The sequence below is a fragment of the Pelophylax lessonae genome (genome assembly GCF_965119305.1).
Source record: "Pelophylax lessonae genome assembly, chromosome: 5".
NCBI classification, from domain to species: Eukaryota; Metazoa; Chordata; class Amphibia; order Anura; family Ranidae; genus Pelophylax; species Pelophylax lessonae.
This window is the reverse complement of record NC_138772.1, coordinates 51210865-51225658: the sequence shown is the minus strand read 5'-3', so window position 1 is coordinate 51225658 and position 14794 is coordinate 51210865. Positions and strand designations below refer to the sequence as shown.

General features: G+C 43.4%; 1 protein-coding gene across 1 annotated transcript in view; it reads right to left on the bottom strand.

The window, feature by feature from the left end:
* Positions 1 to 14794, bottom strand: part of LOC309555995 (carboxypeptidase inhibitor SmCI-like) — a 232730-nt gene that overhangs the window by 27759 nt on the left and 190177 nt on the right. Inside the window, exon 2 of the mRNA XM_082258248.1 lies at positions 4009 to 4176. Coding sequence (XP_082114374.1) covers positions 4009 to 4176 — 168 coding nt within the window. The remainder of the gene's footprint in view (positions 1 to 4008; positions 4177 to 14794) is intronic.

Here is a 14794-nt window from a genome sequence, read left to right as displayed (position 1 = left end):
GAAGTAACATCACCACAAAAGAGTAAACTCGGTAAGAAAAGGAGAAGGAGTGTAGTTACCAAGTACAAGTTCAAGACACCAAGCAAGCAGTCATTAGGCATGGTACCTTGTAAGGTGACAGGTCCTCCGGTATCGAGTGGGGTCATTGACCGGCTGCCTCCCTAGCGGTCAGTATTTAATAGCAACTTGATTCAAATGCACGTTACTGGATCTATGGCCTGGTCACAAGGGACAGGAAGGAAGGAATTATTAAACACACATGAAGTCAGTGCTATGTGCTCAGCGAGACCCCATTATGTTACTGGGACTGGGAGTGAGGTAATAGACGTATGCTGTGTGATAAGAAAAAAAGTGCGCTGAAAAAATATAGAAAAGCTGCTACCGTAGAAAATAAGTTATAAGCTGAATGGTGAGTATCAGGTGCGCTAATCTATTGGCAAATCATTATTATATCACAATAAGAACCATGCAGATCTTGAGGTGATTGTAATTGAAAAATACAATGCGCATTGGCGTGGTAGCAATCTTAAGAGGTCAATATCCAGAAGGGAAACCTTCTGAATTTATGAGCTCAGATGCTCCGCCCCCTCGGACATAACGTTGAATGGGACATTAATTCATTTCTAAATAATGGTTAATCTAAGTCCTTTTCCTCTGTCCCCCTTTTTTTTTCCTCTTTTAGCAATCACCTTTGATATACAAATTAGAGATGGTATTTTAAATGATTTTAAAATATGTAATTTATAGTTTTTTATTGTCTTGACAATTATTTATCATACATAATAGATATACCTCCACTCCATGGGTTGCATTGTACACCCAGATGGAGTTGGTCTGGAAGATTCCTTTGGGTATTAGATATATGTATGTTTGTTTCATTAATTTTTCAAATATTCATTCCGTGTTGATAGATTCTAATAAGATTTTATTATGTATTTGTGTACCAACATCGGAGGTATATTTATGAAGATTCACTTCCGGATGTCTATTAGTGCCGTTTTTAATTCTTGTTTTAGATTTTATTGGCATTATTATTTTTAATTAGTAGATTTTTACGCCAGAATTCAGCACATCTGCACATCCGAACTGTTGGTATGAAGTTTTATTATTAAATTTAACTTACAACCTAGCAGTACTTGCTTTGCAGACACCGGAAGAGGTTCTTACAATGTTCAATATAAGGGCGGAAGTGACGTTGCATGCAATCTCCTGTCTCAGTCGACGTCCGTCGTAGGAGGAAACGCGTCAGAGAGGAGCGGCGCAACGTCACGATCCATCGCTGCGGACCGCGCTGCAGGTGGCCGCAGCTTCTTAACTGACATCTCAGGTATTCACACCGCTTTTGCAACATTTCAAGCCGACGTATTGTAAGTGTGACACTTTATTTAAATAAAAATTGGTTGAAAGGTTTTACACTATCAGCGGTTTCTATTTTATACCGGGGAGATTCGTCATAGCATCCAGAGCATTACAGATCCTAAGACCTGGAGGCAATAGAAGAGGTATTCCACACAGGCGGATTTTCTTGCACAGATTTACTATCGTTCTGGTAAGAGGCTGACCTACTCCCCCCTACAGTGGGAGAAGTTTGTGGGAACCTTTTCTTACTTTCCCTGGGCTATATCATCATTGGATCGGATAATACACACGCCCTTGTATTATCCCATCTGGTAAGGGGCTTATTCACTCACGGTGGAGGTCTTCGCTGCACTCATCCATTGCGTTTGAAGTTTTGCACCTTGGAGACATATCACATGCATGTTGGATTTAAATGGACTTTTTATTAATTTAAGGACTGACTGTCTTGATTCACCATTGATTTTGTTTTTGTATTTTTCGTTCACTTTGTTGAGCACATTTCATTTACCACCTGGGTTTTTGGACTTTTTTTGTTTCAGAGGACTTGGTCCTCCTTAAATTGTATTCACCTATTGATCAATATTTTTGTTGATTCAATTATTTATTCATATATAATAATGATTTGCCAATAGATTAGCGCACCTGATGCTCACCATTCAGCAATAGACTTATGCTGGACTGGGGGAGTGGGTGTAGGCTCAGTAAGTCCCTCCTAATGCAACATACACTATATTACCAAAAGTATTGGGACGCCTGCCTTTGCACACACATGAACTTTAATGGCATCCCAGTCTTAGTCCTTTATCTTAGTTTATTATTGAGTTGGCTCACCCTTTGCAGCAATAACAACTTCAACTCTTCTGTAAAGGCTGTCCACAAGGTTCAGGAGTGTGTCTATGGGAATGTATGACCATTCTTCCAGAAGGGCATTTGTGAGGTAAGGCACTGATGTTGGAGAGAAGGCCTGGCCACAGTCTCCACTCTAATTCATCCCAAAAGTGTTCTATCAGGTTGAGGTCAGGACTAGTGACTGTGCAGGCTAGTCAAGTTCCTCCACCCCAAACATTCTCATCCATGTCTTTATGGACCATGGCAGTCTCCACCTGGTTCCGGGCATTTGATGAGCATGTGCCCTGTGAAAGGTACCCCCAGCATGCAGGGCGAGCAGGTCCCACCCACAGTAATAGCGTGTCATGTGGCCCCTACAAGAACCCATTTTTTAGGCAAGACACAGATTAAGGCCCCATGCACATGGGGCGTTTTTACAGCCGCTGTAAGCAGCGTCAGACGTTTTTTTTTTTGCAGCTCAAAAACGCCCCTCCATGTTATTCTATGGCCTCATGCACACACAGACATTTTTGAGCTGTAAGTGGCCTAGGCGTTTTTAAGCTGCAAGAAGAACCCCCGGGCTGCGCGTTCTGAGGACCAGCGTTACAGCTGTAAAAACGTCTGATGCTGCTAAAGGCTGAATAACGTTGCTATAACGTTGCTTAATGTGCGTTAAGCCACGTTATATGTTTTTTCTTCCTTTCAAAATCAATGGTTCCCTATGGGAGCCTATTGATTTGAATGGAAGTTGCACCGCAAGTCGGATCAGGATGAGAATCTTGAGGGGGAACTCCACGCCAAAATGGGAAAAAACGGCGTGGGGGTCCCCCCCAGGTTCCAAACCAGGCCCTTATCTGAGCATGCAGCCCGGCAGGCAAGGAAAGGGGAGGGGACGAGCGAGCGGCCCCCACCCCCCCTGGACCACACCAGGCAACATGCCCTCAACATGGGGGGGTGTTGGTGCTTTGGGGCAGGGGGGGCTCTGCACCCCCCCCCACCCCAAAGCACCTTGCCCCATGTTGATGAGGACAAGCGCCTCATCCCCACAACCCTGGCCGGTGGTTGTGGGGGTCTGTGGGCAGGGGGCTTATCGGTATCTGGAAGCCCCCTTGAACAAGGGGGCCCCCCAGATCCCGGACCCCCTCCCTATGTGAATGGATATGGGGTACACTGTACCCCTACCCATTCACCCCATAAAAGGCAGTGGATGTGAATAACGACAGAAGACGTTTTGGAAAGTTTATTTAAAATCTTCATCCGGTCTTCTCCACTCTGTACTTCTCCCCCTCCGCTCTTCTGCTCTTTTGCTGTCCGCTCTTCCGCTCGCTCGTCCCCTCCCCTTTCCTTGCCTGCTGGGCTGCATGCTCGGATAAGGGTCTGGCATGGATTTTGGGGGGGACCCCCACGCCGTTTTTTCCCATTTTGGCGTGGATCCTGATCCGACTTGCGGTGCGACTTCCATTCAAATCAATAGGCTCCCATAGGGAACCATTGATTTTGAATGGAGGCAGAAAAAAACACTGCTAAAAGCGACGTGGCAAAAAGTGCAATAATGCAAATGGAAAAGGCTACTGAATCTACGTTTTTCCAGCTGCTTTTTCCAGCATCAGAACTAGCTTTGCAGCAACGCCCCGTGTGCATGAGGCCTTAAGCTGGAAAAAGAAATGAAAACACTTAAATATTGAATAGCAATAAAAAAAAGATATTATGTTATAATATCAAGATTTGTTTACAGAAAGTGGCATCTTGCCTGGATCCACCAATAATGTATAACTAATAAATCTATACTGAACAATGTAGAATGATGAACAGAAAAGATACCTGTTTTGCAGGTTTTCTCGCAATCTTCCTTAGTGGGAAAATTGTTTCCATTTCCTTTACAACCACCATAGATGAAGGTTCTGCAAGTGTCTGTCTCCTTATCATAGTAAAAGACCTCTATGTGTGCCTTACATGGACCCTTTTTGGGGGGCAGGTTACAGACTCCACCTGAGAAAAAAAAAAAAACACTCCTAAATACTGTATGAAAGAGCATTGGAAAAAGAGATAATTGGTGATAAAAAAGAATGTTGAACCCTTACAGAAAAAGGGATGATCAGGGTTGGGTATAGCCAGTGCTGTATCTTGGCCTAGGCCAACAAGGCCCAGGCCTAGGGCGGCACTTTGCAGGGGGGCAGCAAAAAAGCTGCTTTTTTGTATAATGACTATGGACTTCCTAGTCATTATACAAATAAGTGAAATATTCCTATAATTACAATCAGTGGCAGCAAACACAAGTCTAGATATCTTAGGCTGCACTAATGGGCACTGATAAGCTGCACTGGTGGCCACTTATGGGGCTGTACTGATGGCCACTGATATGCTGCACTGATAGGCAATAATAAGGCGGCACTGATAAGACTGCACTGATGAGGCTGAACTTATGGGAACTGATGAGGCTATGGTCTGTGGTTTACAGATGACAGAATGGGTCAGAAACAGGAAGAGGTGGGCCATATTTAAATTAGGGGGTGCACAAGTTTAGTCAGGCCTAGGGCAGCACAAAACCTAAATACGCCACTGTATATCCTAATAGACCACTACCACTTAAAACACTTATCCCAGGCTAAAATTGAGGTATATACCCTCTCAGATCACGCACCCATTACCACCCAACTTACAATACCTCCGCTTCCCCTAAAATCCAACAATTGGAAACTGAATGATTCTCTATTACTGGATCTTGTGGATAGAAAACAGATCGCCAAGAACTGCCCCTCTATTTTGCTGAAAATACAATTGCTGGCACTTCACCAAGCATGATATGGGAAGCCCATAAAGCTCATATACGTGGCAAATTTATTCATGCAAAAAAAAAAAGAGAGACTTCTTTACCAGTCTGTCCTCCTCCAGGAGACCAAGGATCTTGAAAGGAACCAATAAACCATGCTTACCCCATCTCTTCTACATATGCTAACTCAGAAACGTAAAGAAATAAAAATCTTTATATCATAATGAACAAATACACTCATTTCGGTTGATCTCCCAGCAAATATACAAGTGGGGGGGACAACCTAGTCGTTACTTAGCGAGATCTACAACAAAAGAAATCTGCTTTGTTTTTTGCTAAAATTAAGACCTCTATGGATTCCATTGTTCATGAGACCAAGGCTATCGCCAAAGAATTCTGCTCTTTTTATCATCAGCTCTATCATGTACATAAAACTATCGAAGACGCTGATTCCTGGCGTGCCTTGATCTTGGACAATTTAAACCAAGCTAATCTCCCTAAGCATTCCCTTTCTGCTCTCAAGGCGCTGAAATTTGACATTTCCTTCTCTGAATTATGCTCTGCACTCAAATCCATGGCTAAAGGCAAGGCCCTGATGGCCTCTCGGTGGCCTATTACCGAGCATATCAAGACAAGCTTTTTCCACTTCTTATTAGCTTATACTAATACACTTTCAAAGGGAGGCCCCTTGAGACCAGAAACATTACATGCACATATAATGGTTCTACCTAAGTCCAGGAAAGGTCTTTGTGGGAGCTACAGACAAATTTCTTTATTGAACATTGATGCCAAGATTTATGCTAAGGTGTTGACTAATAGGCTTCTGCCCCTGATTCCTAAATGGGTATCACAAGATGTACACTATCTCTCATTTTCTATGTGCACAGATCTTCCCAGCCCACCCTCCTCTTATCTATTGATGCAGAAAAAGCATTTAATAGGATGGACTGGGAAAACCTGATTGCAACACTGTCCAGTCTGGGTTTTGGCCCTAATGTGATACATATAATTTTGGCTTTGTATAATTCTCCCTCTGCCCCAATTCATGTTAATGGTACCCTGAGCGAGACCTTCATTCTTCATAACGGAACAAGGCAAGGCTCTCTTATTTGCGCTTTCACTAGAACCATTTCTCTCTACGGTGCCTCACAACCTAAATATATGTGGAATTAAGGTAGAATCCTATGAGTATAAATATGCTGCATATGCGGATGACATAATGTTTTATGTACAACTCCCAAATACCTCTTTACTGAACCTCATGGCCCCTTTGAGTCCTTTGGGTCGATCTCTAACTTTATCAACTTTTCCAAACTTGAGATTCTCAACATATCCATTCTGGCTAAAGATATTGCCTTTCTAAAAACCTCTGTACCCTTTTCTTGGCAACCCTGCACCCTAAATTACCTTGGGATCTTACACACCACTCATCATGCAAATCTGTTCAAATACCTAGGATTTCCTAACTACCTATCATATTTTCAGAGGCCCAAAAATGCCAGGACATGTAAACAACCCCCAAATGACCCCTTTTTGGAAAGCAGACAAACCAAGGTATTTGATAAGAGGCATGTTAAGTTTTTGGATGATCCTATTTTTTGTCATAAGTTTTTTAAAAATTAAAAAAACAGTAATTGGTAGTCAGGAAGCCCCCTATAACAAGGAGGCCCCCAGATCCTGCCCCTCCTTTCTATAGTATCCCTACCCATTCACCAAAAAAGTGTAAAAAGCGAATAAAGGCACTCCACAGGCTTTCGATAATTCCTCTATTAAAATATAAAAAACAATGTCCCTCGATGTAGATCTGTCATCAATCAAGCCGCCTGCCACACTGCCGGACCTCTGGCCTCGTCGAAGGTTCCCCGCTGACTGCCTGCTCCTCCATCTGACATTTCATTAATAGCTTAAGTATGGAGTCACCCAATGACATCATTACCTATATATGACAATGACCTATACGTATAGCTTTTATAATGCAAAAATATAAAAATTAAGTCCTAGAAATAAAAGCAGAACACTCACCTAGGACAGAAAGCATTACCCAGTCCCTAGGGATATTTTCCATATCTATACATACGCATTCTCAAGATAGAATAGCCAGGTAAATGGGTTTCTATAATAGATATACTGTACATACAAATCTATGGAGGTGCCAAAATGCGTTTTATATATTGGTTGAAGAAAACGCCTCCTTCAAATAAACCAAAAAATTAAAAAGAAAGGTTCACTATGCACAATTTTAATGTTATCTTATAACCTCTTCTACAATTTTTAGAGTTGATACAAATTGTTGCAAGAAACTTGTCTAAACTTGACAATGTAACATGTGAAATTTACATATGGAAGAATGCATTTTTCCTTTTTATGACATGTGATGTATTTTGCTCTTTATACCCATTGGTTATTAATTTTTCCCTATGTATGTAATAAACAATCATATTTTAGAAGTTGCGGTTTTTTGATTTATTACCAATGACCCATCCTAGACCACCCTGTTTTGTTGTTTCTTTTCTGCTCTTTTTTGGGTTGATGACTCACGGGTAAAAAAATGTTAGATCCCTTCCACTAATATATTTGTATCTTATTCTGTGGGTATAATAATCTTATTCTGTGGACTGGATTCGCTTGTCTTAGAAGCATTCAGGCCTGTAATTTCCATGGAAAGTCAGTAATGATGTGAACACTGACAGGAATCGTCCTATGACTTTATTGTAAGGCCATAGTTGACACTAATTCTGGGATTACCCCCATCCCTGTGTCCTCTCCTCAAGAATCAGCTTCAAGGACAATAAAGGGCCCTGACTTCCCAGTTGAATTTGACTGCCTACATGTCACTTCCCCTGGCTGTAGCATCTTCTTCCTTCTGTCTAGTTGCTGTGTTTTCCCCACTCCTTCTGTTGGCAATTTCTGTTCTTGAATCAGATGCTGTTACACTTGCCTTAGCAAGTATTCTTGGTTGGGGTGTTATGCTTTGTGACAAGAGAAATGAGTGGTTTCCTAATGAGGTCAATGTTGGCTTTTTATTCTGGGAGAGGATACCCAATGGCTAATGAATGAGTCGAAGGTCAACTTGATCGACAATACCCATCATATGGGAAATTCTGAGTCCCCATATTTCTAGCGCTTTTCTAACTTTTGTAGGGGTAGGTGTTTGAGGTGTTTTTTGTAAATGTCCTGGGTCACCTGTGCTACTATGTCCAGAAGGGCCTTTGTATAGATGCCTTCCACTTGGACTAACCAGACCCAGCAACAAAGCAACAGTGGACCCTCTGATTAGGTGTCTTCTTACTCTGGGTTGCCTGGGGTGACTGTAGCACTTAGGTCTGTAGGACAGCAAAGCCCGTATCCTGGCAGTGGCTTCATCCCTCCACACACAGGTCACAGCTCTGTACTGTGGTAAAATCTTGCCCACACAGCAATGGCTCTCCAGCGTCCTATTTCCTCATTCTCTGGAAAGTTCCCTGCAACAAAGTCCACTCACTAGCTCTCCCCGTACTGTATCACACCCCTGGCAAATCCTGCTCTCTCCTCCTCTGAGTCAGCAAAAGATCCTAAATTGTGTGTTCTGATGCTATTCCATTTGCCTTGTACAATGCTCCACCAAGACTACATCTCCCAATGTCCCCTGCGAAGCTGCATCTTCACATAGAGCCACCCCTGTCCCATAGATTGGCTTATTGCAGCTGCTAGGAGAGGAAGGGGGTGATCAAGGAATCTCTGCACACACATAGTCGGCTCCTCTGTCACTTTTCATGTCTGTGGAGGGGGGGCAAGTACTGAAAGCAGGGGCACCTGTCTATATAAATGACAGATTCCCAGCTGCTAGAAGGTAAAAAAACAATCATAAATCCTGGATGACATCATTAACCATGCTCATTACCAAATATTGACAGTAATGTTAGTAAAGTTCTTGACCTAAAACTATATTATCAAAAGTATTGGGACACCTACCTTTACACGCACATGAACTTTAATGGCATCCCAGTTTTAGTCTGAAGGGTTTAATATTGAGTTGGCCCACCCTTTGCAGCTATAACAGCTTCAACTCTTCTTCAAAGGCCATCCACAAGGTTTAGAAGTGTGTCTTTGGGAATGTTTGACCATTATTTCAGAAGTGCATTTGTGAGGACAGGCACTGATGTTAGACGAGAAGGCCTGACTCGCAGTCTCCACTATAATTCACCCCAAAGGTGTTTTATCTGGTTGAGGTCAGGACTCTGTGCAGACCAGTCAAGTTCCTCCACCCCAAACTCGCTCATCCAAACTATATTGCCAAAAGTATTGGGCCACCCCTTCAAATCATTTGGTGGAAGGAGGGATTAAAATGTGGGTTGTTTTTCAGGGGTTGGGCTTGAAGGGAACTCTTAGGCTCCATTCACACCTAAGTGTATCATTTTCATGCATTTTTATGGGCGTTTTTTCTGGCGTTTTATCATTAGTTTTTCAGGCATTTTTTTGCAGGTGTTTGAAGGCAGGCATTGAAATCTAACAAAAACACTTGTAATCTGTCAAAAAAGAAGTTCATGTACATGTACTTTTTTGAGCTTCAGGCGTTTTGGTTCAGGTGACAAAATGCTCATACAGTGCCGGGCGAAAGTGAACTTTGCTACCTTTTGCCACATTTCACGCTTCAAACATAAAGATATAAAACTGTAATTTTTTGTGAAGAATCAACAACAAGTGGGACACAATCATCAAGTGGAATGAAATTTATTGAATATTTCAAACTTTTTTAACAAATAAAAAACTGAAAAATTGGGCGTGCAAAATTATTCAGCCCCTTTACTTTCAGTGCAGCAAACTCTCTCCAGAAGTTCAGTGAGGATCTCTGAATGATCCAATGTTGACCTAAATGACTTATAATGATAAATAGAATCCACCTGTGTGTAATCAACTCTCCGTATAAATGCACCTGCGCTGTGATAGTCTCAGAGGTCCATTTAAAGCGCAGAGAGCATCATGAAGAACAAGGAACACATCAGGCAGGTCCGAGATACTGTTGTGGAGAAGTTTAAAGTCGGATTTGGATACAAAAAGATTTCCCAAGCTTTAAACATCGAAAGGGGCATTGTGCAAGCGATAATATTGAAATGGAAGGAGTATCAGTCCACTGCAAATCTACGAAGACCTGTCCGTCCCTCTAAACTTTCAGCTCATACAAGGAGAAGACTGATCAGAGATGCAGCCAAGAGGCCCATGATCACTCTGGATGAACTGCAGAGATCTACAGCTGAGGTGGGAGACTCTGTCCATAGGATGTCAGTCCTATCCTATCACATCCTATCACATCCTATCAGTCGTATACTGCACAAATCTGGCCTTTAGTGGAAGAGTGGCAAGAAGAAAGCCATTTCTGAAAGATATCCATAAAAAGTGTAGTTTAAAGTTTGCCACAAGCCACCTGGGAGACACACCAAAAATGCGGAAGAAGGTGCTCTGGTCAGATGAAACCAAAATCAAACTTTTTGGCAACAGTGCAAAATGTTATGTTTGGCGTAAAAGCAACACAGCTCATCACCCTGAACACACCATCCCCACTGTCAAACATGGTGGTGACAGCATCATGGTTTGGGCCTGCTTTTCTTCAGCAGGGACAGGGAAGATGGTTAAAATTGATGGGAAGATGGATGGAGCCAAATACAGGACCATTCTGGAAGAAAACCTAATGGAGTCTGCAAAAGACCTGAGACTGGGACGGAGATTTGTCTTCCAACAAGACAATGATCCAAAACATAAAGCAAAATCTACAATGGAATGGTTCACAAATAGTGTTGAGCGAACACGGACTGTATTATTCGTGTTCGTACCGAATAATTGGATTTTTGTTACCCGAACACGAACACGGACACTTTACTGTATATTCGGGTAAAAATCCGTGTTCGGTCGTTTTATTTCCGGGTTTTGCATGCTTTGGCGCTCTTTTCATGGCGGGCTTTCAACAGCCAATCAACAATCGTTTAACTGGTGTGCCTTAAGCCATCCCAGCCATGCCTGCAAATGTCTCAGTAGCTGTGATTGGCCGTCTGAAGCATGTGACCAAGTCTTTATAAGTTCGAGGCAGCCGCAGCGGCGTCATTATGCTGCTTAGATCAGGGACAGAGCACACATCAACGTGCTGGCTGCTGATTAGGGAAAGATAGGCAGGAAAAAAACATATGTGTCCGGATAGAATTGAGGGACAGGTCGGAGTGTTTAGGCAGGGCGAGTTGTAGGCATTTTAGGGATAGAGTCTGCTGAATTATAGGGTCAGTGTCTTCTGCAAACTACAATCGATATTGCTGTGTGGGGGGTGGGGTCTGCACTCAATCCTGATCTACGATCTCTTCTCAATCCTGTTAGGGAGAGGCTGCTGCTGAATTTTAGGGTCAGAGTGTTCTACAAACTACAATCGATATTGCTGTGTGGTGTGGGATAGGAGATAGGCAGGTGTCAGTGATCCACATCCATTTTTCTGTGTGTGGGCTGCAGTGAACACAATCTTTTTGGGGTGCAGTGAACACAATCCTTTTGGAGTGCAGTGAACAAAATCTTTGTGGGGTGCAGTGAACAAAACCTTTGTGGGGGTACAGTGAACACAATCTTTGTGGGGTGCAGTGAAGACAATCCTTGTGGGGTGCAGTGAAGACAATCCTTGTGGAGTGCAGTGAACAAAATCTTTGGGGGGTACAGTGAACACAATCTTTGTGGGGTGCAGAGAAGACAATCCTTGTGGGGTGCAGTGAACAAAATCTTTGGGGGGGTACAGTGAACACAATCTTTGTGGGGTGCAGTGAACAAAACCTTTGTGGGGTGCAGTGAACACAATCTTTGTGGGGTGCAGTGAAGACAATCCTTGTGGGGTGCAGTGAAGACAATCCTTGTGGGGTGCAGTGAACAAAATCTTTGGGGGGTACAGTGAACACAATCTTTGTGGGGTGCAGTGAACAAAACCTTTGTGGGGTACAGTGAACACAATCTTTGTGGGGTGCAGTGAACAAAACCTTTGTGGGGTACAGTGAACACAATCTTTGTGGGGTGCAGTGAAGACAATCCTTTTGGAGTGCAGTGAACACAATCTTTGTGGGGTACAGTGAACACAATCTTTGTGGGGTACAGTGAACAAAACCTTTGTGGGGTACAGTGAACACAATCTTTGTGGGGTGCAGTGAACACAATCTTTGTGGGGTGCAGTGAACAAAACCTTTGTGGGGTGCAGTGAACACAACCTTTGTGGGGTACAGTGAACACAATCTTTGTGGGGTGCAGTGAACAAAACCTTTGTGGGGTACAGTGAACACAATCTTTGTGGGGTACAGTGAACACAATCTTTGTGGGGTGCAGTGAACAAAACCTTTGTGGGGTACAGTGAACACAATCTTTGTGGGGTGCAGTGAACACAATCTTTGTGGGGTGCAGTGAACAAAACCTTTGTGGGGTGCAGTGAACACAACCTTTGTGGGGTAGAGTGAACACAATCTTTGTGGGGTGCAGTGAACAAAACATTTGTGGGGTACAGTGAACACAATCTTTGTGGGGTACAGTGAACACAATCTTTGTGGGGTGCAGTGAACAAAACCTTTGTGGGGTACAGTGAACACAATCTTTGTGGGGTGCAGTGAACAAAACCTTTGTGGGGTACAGTGAACACAATCTTTGTGGGGTGCAGTGAAGACAATCCTTTTGGAGTGCAGTGAACAAAATCTTTGTGGGGTACAGTGAACACAATCTTTGTGGGGTGCAGTGAACAAAATCTTTGTGGGGTACAGTGAACACAATCTTTGTGGGGTGCAGTGAAGACAATCCTTGTGGGGTGCAGTGAAGACAATCCTTGTGGGGTGCAGTGAACAAAACCTTTGTGGGGTACAGTGAACACAATCTTTGTGGGGTACAGTGAACACAATCTTTGTGGGGTGCAGTGAACAAAACCTTTGTGGGGTACAGTGAACACAATCTTTGTGGGGTGCAGTGAACAAAACCTTTATGGGGTACAGTGAAGACAATCTTTGTGGGGTGCAGTGAAGACAATCCTTTTGGAGTGCAGTGAACAAAATCTTTGAGGGGTACAGTGAACACAATCTTTGTGGGGTGCAGTGAACAAAATCTTTGTGGGGTACAGTGAACACAATCTTTGTGGGGTGCAGTGAAGACAATCCTTGTGGGGTGCAGTGAAGACAATCCTTGTGGGGTGCAGTGAACAAAATCTTTGGGGGGTACAGTGAACACAATCTTTGTGGGGTGCAGTGAACAAAACCTTTGTGGGGTACAGTGAACACAATCTTTGTGGGGTGCAGTGAACAAAACCTTTGTGGGGTACAGTGAACAAAACCTTTGTGGGGTGCAGTGAACAAAACCTTTGTGGGGTGCAGTGAACACAACCTTTGTGGGGTACAGTGAACACAATCTTTGTGGGGTGCAGTGAACAAAACCTTTGTGGGGTACAGTGAACACAATCTTTGTGGGGTACAGTGAACACAATCTTTGTGGGGTGCAGTGAACAAAACCTTTGTGGGGTACAGTGAACACAATCTTTGTGGGGTGCAGTGAACAAAACCTTTGTGGGGTACAGTGAACACAATCTTTGTGGGGTGCAGTGAAGACAATCCTTTTGGAGTGCAGTGAACAAAATCTTTGTGGGGTACAGTGAACACAATCTTTGTGGGTTGCAGTGAACAAAATCTTTGTGGGGTACAGTGAACACAATCTTTGTGGGGTGCAGTGAAGACAATCCTTTTGGAGTGCAGTGAACACAATCTTTGTGGGGTACAGTGAACACAATCTTTGTGGGGTGCAGTGAACAAAACCTTTGTGGGGTGCAGTGAACAAAACCTTTGTGGGGTACAGTGAACACAATCTTTGTGGGGTGCAGTGAACACAATCTTTGTGGGGTGCAGTGAACAAAACCTTTGTGGGGTGCAGTGAACACAACCTTTGTGGGGTACAGTGAACACAATCTTTGTGGGGTGCAGTGAACAAAACCTTTGTGGGGTACAGTGAACACAATGTTTGTGGGGTACAGTGAACACAATCTTTGTGGGGTGCAGTGAACAAAACCTTTGTGGGGTGCAGTGAACACAATCTTTGTGGGGTGCAGTGAACAAAACCTTTGTGGGGTGCAGTGAACACAACCTTTGTGGGGTACAGTGAACACAATCTTTGTGAGGTGCAGTGAAGACAATCCTTGTGGGGTGCAGTGAAGACAATCATTGTGGGGTGCAGTGAAGACAATCCTTGTGGGGTGCAGTGAACAAAATCTTTGGGGGGTACAGTGAACACAATTTTTGTGGGGTGCAGTGAACAAAACCTTTGTGGGGTACAGTGAACACAATCTTTGTGGGGTGCAGTGAACAAAACCTTTGTGGGGTACAGTGAACACAATCTTTGTGGGGTGCAGTGAAGACAATCCTTTTGGAGTGCAGTGAACAAAATCTTTGTGGGGTACAGTGAACACAATCTTTGTGGGGTGCAGTGAAGACAATCCTTGTGGGGTGCAGTGAAGACAATCCTTGTGGGGTGCAGTGAACAAAATCTTTGGGGGGTACAGTGAACACAATCTTTGTGGGGTGCAGTGAAGACAATCCTTTTGGAGTGCAGTGAACAAAATCTTTGTGGGGTACAGTGAACACAATCTTTGTGGGTTGCAGTGAACAAAATCTTTGTGGGGTACAGTGAACACAATCTTTGTGGGGTGCAGTGAAGACAATCCTTTTGGAGTGCAGTGAACACAATCTTTGTGGGGTACAGTGAACACAATCTTTGTGGGGTGCAGTGAACAAAACCTTTGTGGGGTACAGTGAACACAATCTTTGTGGGGTGCAGTGAACACAATCTTTGTGGGGTGCAGTGAACAAAACCTTTGTG